General features: G+C 45.5%; 1 protein-coding gene across 14 annotated transcripts in view; it reads right to left on the reverse strand.

Annotated features, from left to right (window-relative positions):
- The window catches only part of dlg1b (discs large MAGUK scaffold protein 1b), a 58334-nt gene that overhangs the window by 11067 nt on the left and 25834 nt on the right, over positions 1-21433 (reverse strand). For 5 of the 14 annotated variants that reach the window (XM_069511384.1, XM_069511382.1, XM_069511381.1 and 2 more), the window contains 14 exons: positions 20115-20258; positions 8361-8456; positions 7703-7756; positions 7372-7422; positions 6171-6295; positions 5010-5179; positions 4780-4916; positions 4151-4295; positions 3032-3161; positions 1483-1639; positions 1246-1348; positions 971-1085; positions 463-639; positions 246-312 (listed from right to left, as the gene is read on the reverse strand). In XM_069511384.1, coding sequence (XP_069367485.1) covers positions 246-312; positions 463-639; positions 971-1085; positions 1246-1348; positions 1483-1639; positions 3032-3161; positions 4151-4295; positions 4780-4916; positions 5010-5179; positions 6171-6295; positions 7372-7422; positions 7703-7756; positions 8361-8456; positions 20115-20258 — 1671 coding nt within the window. Of the gene's footprint in view, positions 1-245; positions 313-462; positions 640-970; positions 1086-1245; positions 1349-1482; positions 1640-3031; positions 3162-4150; positions 4296-4779; positions 4917-5009; positions 5180-6170; positions 6296-7371; positions 7423-7702; positions 7757-8360; positions 8471-20114; positions 20259-21433 lie in introns of all 14 variants that reach the window. The other 9 variants (XM_069511391.1, XM_069511389.1, XM_069511388.1 and 6 more) reach the window with 4 other exon arrangements.

The raw sequence follows: 21433 nt of genomic DNA on the forward strand, positions 1-21433 counted from the left end.
GGGGGGGGGGGGGGTTGCCGTGGTGAAGAGAACACGTCTCACAGGTCGACGACAACATGCTGTTAACTGGTCAGCTGCTTTTTAACATTAGTCAAACTGATTAGTAGGTGGAGATCAGGTGGCAGCGGCTCGAACACAAGTCACCGTCACACGTGTGATATTCAACATACGAACTACAAACAGGAAGTTCAAGCTAAAACATCAGGTGATCGACAGCGACCGTCCGTCACTGGCATCACACTCACCCCTCGCTCTCGAGACTTGGCGTTGAACTTCACCGTCTTTAGTCTCGCTCGCTCCTTCTTATCAACCCTGTGGGCGGAGAGGAGAACAGGTCAAAGGTCAGCAGAGGTCACCGGCTGGGTTCCATCGCAGAACCAATAACAATAATAATAATAATATATAACTATAATAATAATGATAATAATAATAACAATAACAATAATGATAATGTGAACTGACCGTCTTTTACTGGGGATGACTCCCACCTCCTCCACCTCCCCCTGTGCCGTCAGCTGTCTGGCCTGCCACCACTCGTCGTCGGAGGCGTTCACCACGTGAAGGATGTCTCCAAACTTAAAGTTGAGTCCCTGACTGGGCAGACCGGAGTCTCGGGTCTTATCGTAGTCAAACAGAGCTCTGCAGCACAAACAGGTTTTATCAACGATCGTCACGTTCAAACAAACCACAGCTCAGAGACGGAAACATCAAAACATCACTTAAAACAGAACGTGGTCATTTAAAAGTATCTTGTTCAGCTCAGTGAAAAATCTTTAATAACTTTAAATGAATTTAAATATTTGATATAATTCAATCATTATGTTATTATCATATTAGTTGATTTGTTTACAAACATCGGTGAGTATCTTGACAACACAAGCACAAACATTCTGTTTCCTATGAAAACATGTAAATATTCCACACACGAGTCAGGATCTGTTACCGTCGGCCACAGGGGCGGAGCTCTCACCTGACGTACAGCGACCTCTTCTGACTTGTCCGCAAAGATCCAGATCCAGAACTGATGCTGCTGTTCATCATCTGCTCCCGCAGGTCGTGGATCTTTGCCTCAAAGCGACTGTACTCTGAACAACAAACCAACTCACTGCTCATCCACCAAACTCCTCTCAACATTTAGCTGAATAATTCTTCATGAATCATCTTCATACGGTTTATAAACAGATGTACACATGTAAAATGTGTGTAGCGTGTAAATATACTGCGTCGGGTGTGAAGCAGTCTCACCCTCTGGTCTGTAGTGGGCGATGATGGTCACCGTCTGTCCTGCGTTCTTCAGGGCGGCAGCGGCCTGTTCGTGGGTGGCGTTACGGAGGTCCACTCCATTCACCTGGACGCACCATAAAAAAACAACAGAGATATGTATAGACACGTACGTGTGTGTGTGTGTATGTGTGTGTGTGTGTGTGTGTGTGTGTGTGTGTGTGTGTGTGTGTGTGCGTGCGTGCGTGCGCGTGGACGTACTGAGACAAGTCTGTCTCCCTTCCTCAGCTCTCCACAGAGGTCGGCTGGTCCTCCTGCGAGGATGAAGGAGATGAAGATCCCCTCTCCATCCTCTCCGCCCACGATGTTGAAGCCCAGGCCCGTCGCTCCGCGGTGCAGCACCACTTTCCTCGGCTCCCTGTCGGACCACAGCAGCTGTCAATCATCATTCTGACCAGCCTGATTAAACAGTGTTCACAGACTCTAACAAACCGAAGATGACATCATCATCATCATCATTATCAGAAATACCTTTGCCCTTTTTGTTTGCTGCAGCTTCGTTAACCTCAGTTACATCATGTGTCAAGACGTACATACAACAACATACGTGTGCATCGATCCAGCCCTCAGAAATGCACACGGCCTCTCGTTCAGACCAAGGTTATTATCATTTTGAAATTTTCATTAGTTTTTATTTAGTTTTAGTTTTTCCAGGTATTAAGAGAAAGCTTCGACTTGTAGAAGCTTCGACTTGATAAAATATGTTTTATCAAGTCCTTTAATTTCATTCTTTAACCATCACCTGCAGGACAGGAAGTAATCGAGGGAGAAAACGAAAACGAAGCAGAATTTATCTGCAGTTTAGTTTTAGTTAGTTTTGCTTTGTTCATTGTAGTTTTTATTTAGTTTTAGTTTTTTATGTAATTGTCATTTTTATTTTAGTTACCTAAATTATTTTTTCATTGCTAGTTTTAGTTTTCGTTAACTATAATATCCCTGGTTCAGACACAGGAACTGTGTATTTGCAGGTTTGAACCAGCAGAGGGCAGAGCAGCTGTGTTCCCTGCAGCTTGTGTCTATTTGAATATTCCAGATTCTCTTCACTGTAAATTAATTCAACACATTATTTACGTAATAAAAGAACAAAACTGGAACAATGATCTTATATTACTTTTTATTGCAGTATAATAAATACTGTGTTATACACAGCGTGGTAAGTTGTTGACTTTGTCTGGTTTAATTAACATGAAATAATTTGTGTGATTTTAGGGATTTATTTAAACCAATCTGAGTGATCGTCCAGGAAGTCAACAGCTATAAACAAATTCAATTTAAGAGATTTTACTTCCACTTAAAATTAGATTTAAGACCAAACGTGTGATCAAATTAATAAAATATTAGTTTATGTGTTCAGGTAAGTGATGGTTGTAAAAAGATCCTTGCAGCATCAAACAGAAAGAAAAAACTTCTGATTAATGAAAGATGAATTCATTGATAAATACATAAAAATAAATAAAAGATGAATAAAAAAAGGTTTGATCACAGGACACTCGGTTCATTTCATCATCATTATTTCATTGGTTGTGTTTTATTCTAATTATTTAAGAACTTTTTTTCATATTTCAAACTAAATTTCTTTTTTACTTGTATTTTTAGGACAAACTGTATTTGTGCTGATTTAATTTACAGTAAAAACTGTTTTACTGTTAAAATATCTGGTTATTGAAGTAAATTTAAAACAAAGTTTACTTTTCAAATCTCCATGAAATAATGAGATATTTGTTTATCAGACGGAGCAGAGAGATCTCACCGTGTGACATCGTCGTCTCCCAGCATGCTCTTTGGGGTCGGGGAGTAGCGTCCAGAGGAAGCCGGTGGGGGCAGGGGCTGACCGAGGAAGTTGGGGGGGCTGATATGGTTCTCCATGTGCTGCGAGTACGCTGAAACACACACACACACACACAGGGTTAAAGCTTCAGGAACACACACACACACACACACACACACACACACACACAGGGTTAAAGCTTCAGGAACACACACACACACACACACACACACACACAGGGTTAAAGCTTCAGGAACACACACACACACACAATATAAAATCAATCACAGCGTATTTAACTTGTATTTAACTTGTATTTAACCTTGTCGAGGTTTTTACTCAATAACTGTACGTTTTTATCTTCTGAGGTGGCTGATGTCATCAAAAACAGGAAACTCCACCATGACAGATAATGTGATGTCATCTCTCATGATCTGATCTGTGTAATTGGTGGATGTGAAAACTGGAGCAGAGGATGATGGGAACGTCGGCCTCTAGTCTGTTTTTGTGTCCCTGCGGCTGCTGTGGTCGAGTCACAGCGAGCAGAATTATTTCTCTTTCGTCAGATCTGGTTCAGATCTTTGTCACCCCCCCCCCCCCCCCACCCCCGGTACTGCAGCGCCGCTCGTTAGCTCGGTCACAGCGACAGCAGCTGAAGCTTGTGATGCAGCTCAACGTTGCTGATTGGATTTGCTGCTCGTCCTTCACGCGTGAGAAGAGGAGGGGTCTGTGGGAACGTGCAGGGGCTGAAGCTCGGTGGCGTCTTTAAAGAAGCAGGATCTGTGACAACATGGCGTCTGAGGGGACCGATGGTTGACAACTTCAAGGTGACGTGGTGAAGACGAAATCGTCACGCCAACATGGTGGCTACAGGACGACCCCCCCCCACATTTACATATACATTTATACCTTTAAGACCGAGTTCAATGTCTAAGTGCTTCTCCCTTAGGAGCCAGATGAAACGTTTGCACATTGTACACGACGGTGGGGGAGGAGGGGAGGAGGGGAGGCGGGGAGGGTTAGGGAAATATTTTATCTTCAGAAGCTGAGAAAATAGGTTTTGAGTAAACATTGGTCGGGGACAGGAAAGTGTTCACTCACAGTTGGTGAGGTCGGGCGGAGCGAAGCTGTCGTTCATGAAGACACTGTTGGGTTTAGCCACTTTCAGGTAGACCACGTCAGGAGTGTTTTTCAAGGCAGTGACGGCGTGTTCGTGGCTCACCTCCTCCAGGCAAGCACTGTTCACCTGAAAGAAGGAGACGGTTAATATCTAGAAAATATAAAACCCATCTCATGGTAAAGGAAAACTCATCACCAGCTTCACTGTGAAGTTCGTATGATCCATTGGAAGTAGATGGAAATACTTTTCTCACATTCAGTGAATCACTAATGATGAATAAAGTGGAAACACAAGAATGTTTTTTGTGAAGCTGCTGAATTTTATTGAAGAACTATTTTTTTAATGTTTCCTCCATATTTTGACCCTTGACCTCTAAAAACCTCCGAGTTTAAATAAACTAATGTAAAGAACTTCCCTCTGGATGTTCTTGAGATATCGTGTTCACAAGAATACGACCGACGGACAACCTGAGAACTTAACGCCTCCTGCCACTGGGTGTCGCTGGTGTGGAGATACAAGGGCTCAGGATGAAATTAAACTCAAGTTAAAGGATCAGATGTTTTTCTGTCGCTGGTTGAACTGATGAACCCCTGACGGTGAGAGTGCTTACAGCCAGTAGTTTGTCTCCGATCTGCAGCCGCCCATCTTTATGTGCGGCTCCACCTTCGATGATCTTGGTGACGTAGATGCTGTTGTCACCGGGGATGTGCTGGTTCCCCACTCCGCCCGCTATGCTGAAGCCGAGACCTGCAACAGGCCAGGACCAGGAGGACAGCGGGTGAGGGGACGGACTTGTCTGACTGAGAATTCAAAGTGATCACACGGTGCAGCGTCTGTTACCTTTGGGTCCTTTCACCAGTTTTAGCTCCATCACCTTCTCAGAGACAGGTTTCCTCCGGCGGACGTAGAGTCGGACCAGAGAGCCGGCCTCCTTCAGGGCCTCCACTGCTCGGCTGTGGGTCACATCTCGAACATCCGCCTCGTTAACTCTCAGGATGACGTCATTAACCCTGAAACACACACACGCTGTCAATCGCTGAAAGTCTAGTATGTAAATATAAAGAATGTAAATATAAAGAATGTAAACATGACGTATTTAGATTCTAGGGTAAAGAAAACCAGTCGTACAGTTTAGATGAAACAGGTGAAATCATGAGTAGGATTATTTCATGTTCAGTTTCTAACAATAGGTCCTTTCACCTGAATCTTACTGATGAACCTTTAACCTTTAACCTTTAAGTCATCAGTTACTGCTCTGACCCTCTGAAAACAGCCCCCCCTGCTGGTGGCCCCAAACCTGTCTGTGGAAAATAGTTTTCATGATCCTGTTTAAATGGATCTAAAATGAAAACCTCAATATTCAGAACGTTCATTCTTTTGCAGCACATAGTCAATTCCTCCGTCTTCTACCTCTTCATATCGTACATGTGATGATGTCATTACATTCTGTTACGAGCAGTGAAAAACGTGAAACGCTCAGCGGAGCCAGAGAGAGTCGGGACTGTCCAGTGGTGATATTACGTGTTTTTCTCTCAGACTCTCGACCTGAACGTTCAGACGGACACGTGAGCTTCACTTTTAAAGCAACCTGAGAGTCCACAGCCCCCCCCCCCCCCGCCAACCACCACCACCTGGATCAGGTGTGTGACTCCAGCAGATGCATTATGGATGAACCAGTGAAAGGCAGCGTGGCACAGCAGGGGATTTTGGGTAATAGACACCAGCTTCTAAAACTAAACCGCTGGTTCGGATGATTTTCTCCAGTGAACTCAACACTGACATGAATTCTTCTGTGGCCTGATGAACCTGAGACCAGTGTCTCCAGACTGTTATCTCTGTGTTTGGTCTCCACCGCCTCCTCTTCAGCTGCTACATGCTGCGCTATGTTCACCAGCTGCTCCCTGACAGAAGCTTCTTCTTATATACACTGATCGTCTGTGTATAGTCTATAAGCTGAAACGCAGTGTGTGTGTGTGTGTGTGTGTGTGTGTGTTTTCCCACCTGAGCCGTCCGTCCTGGGCGGCGGCTCCTCCAGGTATAACTTTGGTGATGAAGATGCTGGGGTCTTCACCGATGTGGGGGTTGTCTGTGCCGCCAGCGATGCTAAAGCCCAGCCCCGAGTTTCCCTGGAAACCACAGACGATAGATTGTGGATCAGTCTGATGTTGTTCTATATTTTTCTCACCACTAACAAAGTGTTGGTTCCATAATTAGTCATGAATAGTGTTTCATGTCGTCTCCGTCTTCTACCTCTTCATCGTGTAGCTTGTGATGACGCGTTGTTAAAAACGTGTTGATGCTAAAACTCAACTAAAAACAAAAAGAGTTCAAATAACTTCTGGAGAGTTAAGAATTATGGAATGAATGTTTCTGCATTTAGAAATCTTTAGGCTCAATATGTTTAAATTGAATGTATTTTTTTATTTCTAACATAGTTTCAGTGCTTTTATCATTTATTGAGGTTTATTGACGAACACAACATTTTAGCTGAGGTTGTAGAGACTGAACAGAAACAAGCATTTGAAGATTCTTCTGAAAATAACATCACAGAATATAACAATGTCAGTGGAGGTCCATTTCCACTGCAGAGGGATAACTAAACTTACTTTAGAAACCCGATGTTAAACCTAACAACCACTACTACAACACTAAACATTTCAATATATTATCAACAGTTTTTATGGTTAAATCTTCTACTGATGTTAATCTACTCAAACCATCTACATTAGATTTTATTAATTAAGCCTTTTCTCCTCAGCTGCCAGAGACAGATTGATTTACACTTGAAGAAACAGACGAAACAATCCTCCAGCACAGGCAGAGTTCAGGATTAAAACCCAGCTGTGTTAAAAACACACACACACTCAGGCAGACTTGGTTTGCTACGGCCTCTTCTAGAAACTCTGGACTTTAAACTTTAAAGAATTAAAACTGGAGTCCTGTAGGTTTTGTGAAGACGACAGTTGGTCCTCAGAGTTTAAAAGTGCCAAAGTAAAAGTCCATAAAAGTCGTGTGTCAAAGTCAAATTAACAGAGTGCTGCCAGGAGCGGCTCATTTCTTTGAGCTGGGCAAACGCTGAGTTACGGACGGCGGCTCGTTTATGTGTCTCGTAAAGACGTGTCAGAGTTACAGAGGGTCCATCCTCTAACAACACGGCCGTGATTCACAGAGAAATAAAAAGGACGGCTGCTTGTCGCCTTACCCTCTCCAGCGTGATCTCCTCGTACTCATAATCAGCCTCCGTCCCGTTCACCTAGACACACAAGATTTATCAGTCAATTACCAGACAGGACACTTTGATAAATCCACAGCTGATTCATTTCCCCATCAGCAGAGCAAAGACAGTCGCAGGGAGGACACCACGTCTCTAACCTTCACTCGAGTTATTTAAACTCCACGTTGTTGCTCACATGTGAACCAGCGTGAGAATAACTGGCGACAGGGATTCTGCAGGGATCACCCCCCCGATTTTAATGTCAAACGAACACCTGATGTCAGTTTAGTGCCGGAGCAGGTGAACATGTCGAACTCACGTAAGGAGGCGTGTCCAGGCTGTCCGTGTTCACCACCACAGGCGGAGGATTGGCCTGAGGAGAGAAGAGACATCACAGCGTCACAAAACGTCTTCACTCTAGAAACCCCCCCATCAACATCCATGCACAAACCCTGAGCTCCACCCACACACACTGAACGCAGACTGTCCGCTGTGCACCAACAACACACCCGCTCTCCTCATGATGCTACAGACTTGTACGTACGTGGCGGCATTTCACACTGCAGAAGATGCAGTGCTGAAGCATGAAGCCTAAGATCAATTCAAACTAATCCTGCAGGATGGAGAGACTGCTCCGTCACTTCTTCTTCTAAAATCTCCTAAAATCACTCACTCCCTCGCTCGCTCGGTTTCTGTCTGCCTCGGTTGCTCGCTCACTCTCTGCCCGGGAGGAGCCAGATGGGCTCTCAAAAGTCAAATGGGGGAAGTGTGGCATTTCTCCCGCTGTTTCTATCTCTAATCTGCTCACTTCATCAGAGGCACAGCTGGACGGTAGACACGGAGCTGAACTCTGTGCAGCCGCCACGGTGGCGGCGGCAGAAAGACGAGCAGCCGAACACGAGAAGAGACAGATCTACAGATGGAGGGAGCACAGAGAAAGACAAGTGGAGGAAAATAAAAACAGAAAACAAAAAAACCTGTGACGTTGGAGGGATGATGGTGGTCTCGGCTGGGATTGGCGAGATTGGGATCACAGGGATTATGGAGGAGGAGGGCGGGGCGGCCTCGGCCTGCTGAACAATAGCATGGTGAGGGGTCAAAGGTTAAACAAACAGTGCAGCACAGATGAACAGCAGGAGGATGTATGTGGATGTTGACCGACAGGCGCTCAGTCTGACCCGACTCTGTTGGTTGTGATCGTGCTGAGGAGCCGGCTGGGCGGAGCCTGACCGCAGAGAGTCAGAGAGGTCGGCCAATCACAGAAAGACATTTTGTGATTGACAGATTACCTGACACTTTTCAGACAATGCTGATGTGACAAAGTCTGCACATCTGCTGCTCTAAGAAGATTAAAGCCATCTGACCTGAGTGTGTGTGTGTGTGTGTGTGTGTGTGTTAAATCCTCAGTGTCCCTCGGTACAGTCTCAGCAGGGGGTTGGGGGGGCGTGTCCTTTTTGTGATTATTTAAAAAGCAGCAGATATTTCAGCATTAACTCGGAGCAGCACAGACATCAGCACAGAGGTCAAAGGTCACTTTCACACTTGCCCCAGCAACATGTTAGTGTGGCAGGTAGTTTATAATTTATACATTTATAATGAGAGGGTTCGTCCTCTGGAGACATTGTTTGAATTTCTGATGTAGACACGGCGTTTGTATCTGTCATAACTGGTCACATGACCACGAACGGTGGTGTCGAGAAGTCTCTAGGTTGAGCAGCTGACACGCCCCCAAACAGGTCAAATTAGAGCGGAGGCCGACATTTCCTACACACAACAGAGCGACCAATCAGAGCAGACTGAGCTTCATCAGGAGGCGGGTCTTCAAGAGGCACAGGACGAAAAGAAAAGTCTCTTTTATTTTGAAAATCCAAATGTTGTTCTTTACTCGTGTTCGGTGCCGAAGTTGTGTAGACTGTTGTGTAGTCATGTTTTGTAGTCATGTTGTGTAGTCATGTTGTGTAGACATGTTGTGTAGACATGTTGTGTAGTCATGTTGTGTAGACATGTTGTGTAGACATGTTGTGTAGACATGTTGTGTAGTCATGTTGTGTAGACATGTTGTGTAGACATGTTGTGTAGTCATGTTGTGTAGTCATGTTGTGTAGTCATGTTGTGTAGACATGTTGTGTAGTCATGTTGTGTAGTCATGTTGTGTAGTCATGTTGTGTCAGTGTGTGTGATTGTCGACTCGTTCACAACAACAGGAGCATGTGGGTAGCGAGGGGTGGAGCCTGTAGAGCAGCAGGAGGCGGGACATGGCGTCTAAACTGTGTAAAGATCAGTGTTGTTGTTTACAGCTCGTCCACACGGCGTCGGCCCTCATCACCAAAACATCTGGAACCTCCTCGTCTGTCCAAGTGGACGTCTTCATCTTCTACGGCTCCTCTTCTTCGTCCTGAGACATTTGTGTTCTTCAGTTTCACGTCCGTCACGTGTTAGAAACCTCAGAGACACGCCCACTCGCTCACTGAGAAGATCCAGAACACGTCCAGAGACACTGACTCCGACATTTGTTCTCACATACAGAAGCTCCAGAACATGTGAGGAACATGTGAGGAACATGTCAGACTTCAGTTCACGTCTTGTCCTGGGGTCAGAATGATCTGATAATAATAATGATTATAATCTGATGCAGTGATTAAGAAAAACAATATTCTTCTGCTACTGAAGTTTTTATATTGGCTTTTATACTGGATATCCTAACTTTTTCATGTGGCTACATGTGGAACTGCTCTCAACCTGCAGATAAACACGTTTCATTTTAAAAGGATCACAACAACAAACATCTGGAACCTTCTGCTCTATTTTTAAAAACAGGAGAAACTACTAACATCAAACTACTTCGTAAACCTTGGTTTGCACATGAATAAAGAGGCGTGAGCGTGAGGCAGCCTTCAACACTGTGACCTCCATTATGCAAGAGCAGGACCTCACCAAGCTGCTGGCAGGAAGTGCCGCTGTGTTTCGAAGAGGCTTAATAGTTTGTGCTGCAGCAGCAGAATCCGGAGCCCATGGAAAACAAACAGCCGCTAAAATTAGCCCCCGCACATTGACCGCATTGATCCGCCAGCCCTACATCTGGAGCCAGTGCTCAGAAAGCCGCTGATAATGGGGCTTAATTGCTCCCGAAGAACGCAAACTGGTTTGACAAACGTAGCATCACAGAGTTTCAGTTTTTATTCAACAAGACGTGGGGGGGGGGGTCAGCGTTTCTGTAAGGATCTATGAGCAGAAGGAGACTCGAGCTCTCAGCGTCTGCTTTTCAGTTATTGAACCAGATGTAGTAACTGAACCTGACTGACAGCAGAGCACACACACACACACACACACACACACACACACACACACACACACACACACACACACACACACACACACACACACACACACACACACACCAAACGTTTTCATCCTCAACATGGTCAACAGTTCAAACGACCCTCCGACCTTTAGCCACAACATTGAGTGCTAACAAAGATATGAAGCAAAGATTCAAACAAATATTTTCCCGTTTATTAAAAATGTCCAATGTGAAATCGCGGGGTCGATTCACCTCCTTTATAAAATTCAGATATTTTTTCCATGTGACGTTACCTGACGACTGGAGCAACTGAAATGAGCAGGATGTTTTAAAATCAGACAGAGGGGATTTGTATTAAAGACTGAAGTCGTCAAATGATGAAATACATGAATTGATGAATGTGAGATTCATCCGGGATAGTTTTCTGGTTTTACCTCTGAGTGACGAATACTTTGTGTACTACTGATGATCCGACGATGTGTTCTTTTAACAAGCCTCACATTTTCTTTTTACAAATGAATCACGTTTCATCACTTCAGACACCAAAGAGCCGGCTCCACAGTTACAGCTTTGACACTGAATAAAAACCACAGACCGTCTCCTGGCGTCAGAACAGCACCACGTCACAAGTTGTTGAAACTGAAGTACCTTGCTGAAGGCGAACGGCACCCAGGGAATCTCCGGCCTGCTGGCGGCATAGCTGCTGCTGCTGAAGACTTTGGCGGTGCTCTTGGTTGGGCTTTTCTTCACGCTGTCCCGCAGGTTGAGGAATCGACTGCGAGCTCGGCAGGATGCTGGTACAGCGCAGGAGGTAAAAGTCGACAGGGACGCCTGCACCTGCGGAGGTTTCATCTGAAGCTGTTGCTGCTGTCGGTGGAGTTCGATGGCGTGCTGCCTCTGGAGCGGGTGCAGGTGGGCAATGGACTCCTGCAGGTTGATGTTGATCCTCGGCAGCTTCTTCTCTGTGCCGTTCATGCCCTTGGAGGTGAACTCCTGCCGGGGGTAATGCGTGGTCATGTTCCCGGAGGAGGCTCCTTGTTGGAGGAGCAGGTTCAGTGATAAATGATGGATGGATCCTTCAGATTTGGACGAGCTCGTCGCGGATCTGCAGTGAAGGCAATTGATCCAAACTCACTGGTGTTACTCGAGCTTCAGCACTGCAGCACAATAACACTCCCACTTTCCTTTCTCGCCTAACCCCCCTCTTCAGCTGCTCTTTCTCTGTGACACCCTCCCTCTCATCTTCTCTCATTCCCGGCCAATTAATCAGCTTCAATGAGCGTGGCACATGTCAGCACGAGGATGGGGGTGGGGGGGCGGCTCCACTGGGTGCATGAATAATCAATGTCGCCCCCGGATTCAGGCGCAGCGTCGTTCATGTCAGCGTCAGCAGCGAGGGAGGAATGTGACGAGGACTCGTGGTGGCGGCAGGAAGATAAAAACCTGACGGAGTTGGGAGGCTGAACCACGAGCTGCTGCTGATGACGTGCTGTGTTTAAGAGCCGCCCCAGATTGTGTTGTTAAAAAAGCTGAATGTGACAAATGAGCAGGATTTCTGTGTACGTGCAGCGTTACTGTGTCTACAGCCCCACTACATCACTTCACTGCTCTCAGAGTCGTTACAGTCCAACAAGTGGAAATGTAAAGTTTGTTTCAACATCTGCTCCAGAGGAAAGATCACCTGGTTCATCCTCTGGGGAAGAGCCTGTATCATATCTAAGACTGGATTCTGACACCAAACCAACACTCTTCTGATGATTCAGGCTACACCCCCTCCACTGTGATCTCATTTTCACATTTCATTGATAATTTGATTATAATTGATAACATTTCAAACTACTTGAACTATTTTGTGTTTCCATTACCATGTTTGAAAAGTCAGAATGTGAAATAAGAATTTGATCTCATTTCCTCAACTATCTACTCTGTCGGTTGATTTCCTACAGAAACATATGAAGTGCCAGTGGGATCAGCTGAGACTTGATTGGTTCAATACACGGACTTAATAGCATCCAGTCTTTGCGCTGGCTAGATCGTGAATGGGCAAATTATTTATACATCATAAAATATGCCCCAGAATAACCCACATACGAGCGTTGACATGACAACAGGCGCTGTGCAGTTGGATGGAGATCTGATTTCATAAGTGGATTTAAAATCAAGGAGGACGGCTGTGTTTTGGAGGGAGGAGCATTTCCAGATCTTTCCACGGCCGCTGCTGAAAAAAAAAAACACGTCCGCTTTACAGACCCCTCAACGTTTCATGTGAACATGCAACCGAGCTGTTAAGTCCCCGAACGCCTCATCTCCACATGCACAGCTGAAGATTTGAAAATGAATCGATCTGCATCCATGTGAAGATCTGCATCCATCTCCACGTGTGTGGTTGGATGTATGACAGTGTCGTCTGAACAACAAAGCAGGTTATTGTTTGTGAGCTCAGGCTCCATCAGGATCGACCCTCAGAGTTTCAGTGCAGGAATCTGGAAATCGAAGATTCATGACAACACGGTCAAATCAATACGTGTCACGGTGAATAATTAAACATGTGTTGAAACCCACTGAGAGAATCTCACTGAATCCACACTCTGACGGGATCAGGATTAGAGCCTGAGCCCTGCAGTGGGTCTGCACCTCCACCTACAGGCCACACACAGAGCAGCACGGCTGCAGCTCCAACAACATGACGCACGTTTACAAGACGGAAATAAAAGCAGATCAGTAATAAAGCTTTAAATGTTTGGTGCTGATGAAGCTTCACCTGTTGGCTACATCTACATTTCTGAATAATGAGTCTCTCACTCTCGTTATCATCAGACATTTGACGGGTCACTGATCGTCTCTACGATCACCGTCTTTAAACATCAGTGATGTTTTATAATTTAAAATCAAACAAGATCATTGAATGTTTCTTTTCAAGTGAACGATCCAAGATGGCGTGAACCTCGTGTTGAGCTCTTCAGACTTAAACCTATTCAGTTACCAGCTGACTGATCAGTTTCCTCTCACAGCCGCTGATCAGATGTGTTGATTTTCTCAGTACATGTGGTTTTTCATATCGTTCTTTCTGAAATGACGGCGAGCACTTTCATGGTTCATTAACTGCCCGTGGCGAGCTGCAGGTGGCGGAGCGGCGCTGTCAGCACGAGCCACGCCTGACGCTCGTGTTTCAACAGTTTGTGTTGGCGACTGAGAATTTAAACTCCTCTTGAAATGCTCACAGACATGAACGTGGTGACACAGATCATGTGTCACATTTGCTTCTGTCAGGAAATACAACAACAAATCTGAGTGCACACGAACCAGTTCCAGTAAAAAGAAGCTGAGTCATGTGACCAACAGTCACGTGATCAGTTCATCATTTCAAGCTGCGGAACATGTGGAGCTCAGGTTTTTTTAAACACTGTTGTTGATATTGATTCAGTTTTCTTTCATTTGTTTTAGGAGATTTCTCACATTGTAACTTCGTTACTGTGCAATAAGATGACTCTTCTGTTTCCACTGAGCTTCGAGTTACAGTGAAGAACACAACAGATAAATGAAAATAAATCACTTCAGAGATTCACTTGTGTTTTTTCTCCTTTTACGCTGACATGTGATCAAACAGCAGATTTTCTCCACAGATGAACATCACAACTCTTGGGGGGGGGGGGGGGGGGGGGGGGGGGGGGTTGTTATCAGTGTTTCCTCTGTTTTAGCTCCATGTTTGGTCTCCTCCTCCACGTGAGGGGATCATCTGGCTCTTCAGCATTAAGTCAGGAACAGTTCCACCTCGTCGTCGCTCAGAGAAAAGAAATCCCTGCTCGTACTTTTCACCATCACTGCTCCTCCTTCAGAGGAGTTTCTGTTACTAAGCAACCAACTGCAGAGGAGACAATCTACTTCCTGTTTACATCACATGACCAGTTTGGGTGAACGGTCATGTGACGTGTCTGTGAAGATTCTCTGTCATCCAGGTCACGGTGTCTTCAGTAGTGTGTGTGGCCACTTGTGTTTCTTAAAGATATTTTATCAATGAGGTTTCTACAGAACTCCACAATACATTCAAACAACTTCTGAGGAAGTCATGTGACCAAAGTGTGTGAGGGTGGACAGTCGATCAGTGTGGATGGATCCTGTGTCTGAGCAGGTCGAGATCAGACGTTGTGTTCTGATGTTTCTGCGAGTGACGACAAACAACAAGCGGAAACAGAGTGAAGCTGCAGGTTCAGTTTTTTCCCTTTAAGACACGAGGAAGATGTGACGAGTCTTCATCACTGTGCAGCCTCATTTTGTCTTTAGTGTCACCAACATTTAGGCTGTGCGTGTTCTTCTTCACGCCTGTTAATGTGTGTGCGTGTGTTTGAGGCAGTAAACACGGAGGCAGCGGGGGTAGCGCTGCATGTCAGGAGCCAGGAGGTTGCTAGGCAACGCTGGGGAAGGCATGTGCTACTGCAGGGGTTCCACACATCAGAACATGATGCTGCTGTTATGCAGGTGAATCTCTCCACATCCACATACTGCCCCCCCCCCCCACACGGGTGTCAAACCTGACTTCAGCAGTGACACGTTCAGTGACCAGGGAGATTCCAGAGACGAGCCTCAGCTGCTGAAAACTGTGCGTGTACGTCCTTGAGTCCTCAAGACTCAACAGCACGCAGACACGGAGAGCTCTGCTGCTCGCTGCTGCAGCCTTATCAACAAATCACCTCAGATCTCCAACCCCACACACACACTCACACACACACACACTCACACACTCTCACACACACTCTCACACACACTCTCACACACACAGACACACACAGTCTTCATGTTTCCACTCGTCTGTCTGACGATGGCGACGAACACCAATCTGCTTCAAAACAGGACCGTGATCAACAGAGTTTCTAACCTGCGGTGCAGAAATTAACCAGATGTGACGGACTCTGCATGAAACCTGATCAGACACATGACGCAGCAGCAGCAGATCTCCTGGTGCAACTTTTCCACCTCATCCAGCAGCGTCACATCCACAGCAAGTGGACCCATAGTGACAATTACAACAACACACACACCGGTCAGAGTAGTGCATGATCAACTGTACATGTTGTAGAAAATGACTCATGCTACACGGTGCAGCACCTCCCCCTACCTCCTCACCTTCTGGAGGATTTATGTTTTTATGAATGGGGGGGTGACCTACCAGTAGGCGCCGGTGGAGCCGCTTGGTTCTCCTCAGGGTGCCCATGATGCGGCGGCCCATCTTTTTGGCGTACCACACAGAGTTGAGCATGCTGCTTGTTGCTGCTGCTGTTGTTGCTGTGGTGAAGGTGGCGTGTCGCCTCCTTTGCGCCTCCTCTGGCTCCTGCAGCAGGCTGCGGGGTGGCGGAGGTGGTGCTGGCTGGAGAGCAGACGATGGGAGGGGGGCTTCACGCCACCTTGTGTCCCCCCTCCTTCCTCCTCTTCCTCACAGATACAAACGGGGAGCTGCAGAGGAGCTGATGGAGGAGCTGTTTCCGGGAGGGGGGGGGGGCAGAGCAGAGAGGAGCGGAGACACACTGAGGTCGTCCTCCTCCGGTTAGTTTATGAGCAGGTGGCGGCGGTAGACATTCGCCAATAAATGGTGGTCGTTACACGCCAGTCTTGACGGGAAAAAGAGAGAGAGGAGCCTCAGGGGGCGGATTAACCTGCCGGGGTGAGAGAGCATCGCTTAGCAGGTGGAGAGAGAGCAGCGGGTCCCAGCCTCCGTCTGTGTGAAGCAGACAGCATCAACAGACTGCAGGGCTGACGAGAGGCTGTTTAAAGAGAGCGCAGCCACAGAGGAAGTTGGTCTGTCTCTCTCTGCAGTCTGAAGCCTCACACTGCTCCTCCCCCCTCCCTCCCTCCCTTCAGTCGGGGGGGGGGGGGTCGGCTTACCTCTGTCCTACTTTAAACTAAAACGGGGGGAACTGCTGAGTTATCTCAGCTGTGATGGACAACATGGTAACTTCACTACATTTACACAACTCAGCCTTCAGGTAGTTACAACATCTGGAGACGCACAATGAAAAAAACACTTTATGAAAACAACTGGAAGAAAATAAAAACACAACTTAACTGTTTTCACTACTCATGTAATCTGGTAACGCAGTAATCAATTAACGAGTACTGATGTATTACTGCAGTAATTAACTTCCGAGTACTGATGTATTACTGTAGTAATTAACTATCGAGTACTGATGTATTACTGCAGTAATTAACTTCCGAGTACTGATGTATTACTGTAGTAATTAACTACGAGTACTGATGTATTACTGCAGTAATTAACTACGAGTACTGATGTATTACTGCAGTAATTAACTATCGAGTACTGATGTATTACTGTAGTAATTAACTACGAATACTGTTGTATTACTGCAGTAATTAACTTCCGAGTACTGATGTATTACTGTAGTAATTAACTTCCGAGTACTGATGTATTACTGTAGTAATTAACTATCGAGTACTGATGTATTACTGTAGTAATTAACTACGAGTACTGATGTATTACTGTAGTAATTAACTACGAGTACTGTTGTATTACTGTAGTAATTAACTTCCGAGTACTGATGTATTACTGCAGTAATTAACTTCCGAGTACTGATGTATTACTGCAGTAATTAACTTCCGAGTACTGATGTATTACTGCAGTAATTAACTATCGAGTACTGATGTATTACTGTAGTAATTAACTATCGAGTACTGATGTATTACTGCAGTAATTAACTACGAGTACTGATGTATTACTGTAGTAATTAACTATCGAGTACTGATGTATTACTGTAGTAATTAACTACAGAGTACTGATGTATTACTGTAGTAATTAACTACGAGTACTGATGTATTACTGCAGTAATTAACTATCGAGTACTGATGTATTACTGTAGTAATTAACTACGAGTACTGATGTATTACTGTAGTAATTAACTTCCGAGTACTGATGTATTACTGCAGTAATTAACTTCCGAGTACTGATGTATTACTGCAGTAATTAACTATCGAGTACTGATGTATTACTGCAGTAATTAACTACGAGTACTGATGTATTACTGTAGTAATTAACTATCGAGTACTGATGCATTACTGTAGTAATTAACTACGAGTACTGATGTATTACTGTAGTAATTAACTACGAGTACTGATGTATTAAGTGTCATTCAAACACAAAGTAAGCGTCAGTACTGTCCAGGTCCTCATAACTTCTGAGTGTCTGTTGTTAAAGTGTAAAGTGAGAGACTGGGGGGGGGGGGGCACTCAGACAGACTGACCGTAGTGGAAAACATCAATCCATTATGTTCTGTCTCTGTGTTCATCGATGCAGAGTCGTCCAAGTCCACATCCAATGCATCTAAAAATGGAGACATTTGCTCCACCGTCCAGGGTCCTCTACTTTATGATGTGAGGTTTTCACTAGAGGCCATCGTCCCGAGGAAATGTCTTGATTGACATATCTGTGCAGATGACCCGCTTCCTGAAGACATGAGCCCGAAACAGCTGAGGATCAAAACCGAATCAAAAAGACAAACTGTGTTTTCAGTTTACAATAATATCTCAGGACCCTCAGAGTGTTAGGCTCAACTCTGACCTCACTCAGTTCAGACAAGCCAAAGTTTCGTATCATTTCAGATTCAGTCAATTAGTCTGCTTTTATTAGTTGCCGGCAAAAATTGTCCATTTATATATGCTGATATAAAAAAATATAAAATAAGCATTTATACTCATACTGTATGTCACGTTAAAAAATGCCTCTTATATAATAGTCTTTATAATACGTTGTATTTTCTTGTATTGATTGATATTCCATGCTCGCTGGAACCCTGCAGGCTATAAAGAGAGCTGACCTCTGACCCCTCCTCCCAGCATCCTCTGCTGCAGCTGGGAAAGTGTAGCAGAGGTGAGAGGATGAAGTATTACTGACGCGTCATTTCATGGCCTCTGAGTCCTTTGTCTTGGTGCTAAATATACATGAGAGCTGCTGTTAATCTTTGAGCAGCGGACGAACAGAAAGCCAGAATCTCTGCATTTTACTATCAACCCCCCCAACTCCATCCACAACCCCCCAACCCTGAGACAGAAAGCCTCACTAAATCTGTCCTTGTCCTTCACTGCAGGTTCTACCCCCTCCTCCTCCTCCTCCTCCTCCTCCTCCTCCGCCTCCATTTTCCTGCCGTCAGGATTTTCTTTGTCGGCATTCATCTCCTGTGTTGCCATGGTGCTGCTGAGGAGAGCGAGCAAGAGGAGGAAGAGATGAAAAAATGAAAGGAATACTCAAAAAAGGAGTGTACAGTTCGTCCTCCCATCCGCTTGCGTCTTTGTGGGATGTAAGGATCCATTCATTGCGTTATCGTGGCGGAGGTGTTGGAGATAGCTGCTTGCTGACGTCAGGCCGGGGACAGGCGGCTGTCGCAGATCAAACGTGCAGGAAACACTGAAGCACAGGATGTGGAGATTCTGCCACTGAAGGCTGTGGCAGCAGGAAAGTCCCCACAGGTGAGCAGGTGACGTTCCCGTGAAGTGAAGGTCTCACTCTGCGACCAAACACTCATCCAGCTGCTGCATTTAGTCTGATGTGAAGTTATTCTAATTCTCAACCATAGAAATGTTAAGTCTCCGTGACATGATGAATTATTCATGTTTCAGGTTGAATCCTGTTCAGTTCTCTTTTGTTATAAAACAGACATTTTGATATTATTACATCTAAATGTTTTTCTTTTCTTATTTTATCTTTCTCCTATAAAAACACTTTACTGCACATTTACTCATTCTGCATCAGAAAGCTTCCTGGATTTTTTTACTTCTTCCCCGTGACTAGAAATCGGTTAGCAACCGGCGGACTGTGCATTTGTGATTGTAGAGTGGAGCGTGGTATTGAGGTCCCGCCCATTCATGTGCTCGACCAATCATGAGTCAGTGTCAGCTGTCACTCATGACGTCTCCACCCGTCTTTACATCATCAAATAACTGATTCAAACCAAACTGATGACAAACACTTGAACAAACATCAGTGAGAGAAGAACAAGCTGAAATGACAGAAACATCTTTAAACATTTATTTAACGTCTACTTTTTTAGTTTGCTCCATGTCCCATCTGCTAACATGGAGGAGGAGGGTTTATGATCTATACTGCAGCCAGACACTAGGGGGAGATAAAGACGATTGGCTTCACTTTCAGGAACTGTCGTCCATCTTCAGTGACCTTCAGTTTTGTTTTGGGGACAGACTGAACCAGGCCAGCTGTTAAGACAAGCTAGGCTAACAGCTAACTACATCCTGGTGTTCATGAACTCAAAGCGTTCGGTGCGACTGAAACAACCTGAAGTCGGCGATGGAACCAAGAACTTCAAACTCTAAGATGAACTTTTCTCTTTGAAAATGGATGAAACTATGATTTAACATGTTAAGAACACAACTGTAGCATGACAACAGCAGCACAGTGGGGTGGGGGGGTTACCTGGATTGGGGGGTAGGGGTTGGAGGAGCAGGAGGGGAGGGGGCTGTCCTCTCCGTGGGGGTAGAGGGTGGAGGATGTAGGGGAGGGGAGCTCCGGGGGCTGCTGTCCTAACGAACCGTCAAAGAGGCACTCCAGAGACGCTACCTACAGGAGGGGGGAGGAAAGACGGCGTCTCGGAGAGGTCAAAATACAAGACACTTATCAAAAGACAGAAAAAATAAAAACTGAGTCAAGATAGAATGTCAGCAACACGGAGACTGAGTTTAGAATGAGGGACGGAAAACAGACAGAGAGAAGACTAGAGAGGTGGAGGAGGAGGAAGAGGGGGAGAGAAGGGGAGAGAGCATAGGAGAGACGGAGGGAGGAAGAGAAGAGAGGGAGAGAGAAGAGAAGGGAGAGAAGAGGAGAGAGGGAGAGAGAAGAGAAGGGAGAGAAGAGGAGAGAGGGAGGGAGAGAAGAGAAGAGGAGGGAGAGAAGAGGAGAGAGGGAGGGAGAGAAGAGCAGAGAGGGAGGAGGATGAAAAGGAGGGAGAGAAGGGGAGAGAGGAGGATGGTGGGGGAGGGTGAACAGAAGAAACAGAAACCTTATAATTTAATTGTACGTCTAAGATGTTAAACGTGGACGCTGAGTTCTGGAAGATCAGTTGTTTTATCGGCCAATAATCGATCTGAATTGACGTCATGTCCTCGTCTCCTGAACCTCTGACCTCAGATTCTCGTCAGCTGTCCTTCCTTCCTATCGCCACACGGTGGCAGAAGCTCTCCAGAGCTCATCCTGCTCTCATGTTGTGTGTCACCACGGCAACATGAAGAAGTTAAAACATCACATCTCAGCTGATCGTCAACAGAAACTTTAGATTCCTCTCAGATTAAAAAACGTCAGGTCAGAAATAAAACATCAACAGAATGAGGAAGATACGCTCCCTTGGTTTGTCGGCCATGTTTGAAGGAGCCTTCGATGTGGGACAGTCTAGTTGTGCCGCTGTGACTCAATCGTTCTTGAAATGAAGCTGAACTGAGACGCAGCTTCAGTCTCACGGGTTAAACCACTGCCTACACTTCCCATGATGCAACTTCATTGCATGGTTTCTGAAACGTTGTCAGACCTAATGAAGCTCACGTAGACACAGAAGTTACTGATAGTGATGGTTGTATCAAACTGGTGGAGCTCTCCATTAACTGCACAAACAGTCGACTGTGACCAAGTGGTCACGTGACACACAAACACAGCAGCAATGGATGTTAACACATGGATGAGAGCTCGACGCGTTAGACTTCAAACCATATCTTGACATGTCGGCTGTGTGGTTGTTGGCTCCG

Source organism: Paralichthys olivaceus, chromosome 16 (assembly GCF_024713975.1).
Source record: "Paralichthys olivaceus isolate ysfri-2021 chromosome 16, ASM2471397v2, whole genome shotgun sequence".
Classification (NCBI taxonomy): domain Eukaryota; kingdom Metazoa; phylum Chordata; class Actinopteri; order Pleuronectiformes; family Paralichthyidae; genus Paralichthys; species Paralichthys olivaceus.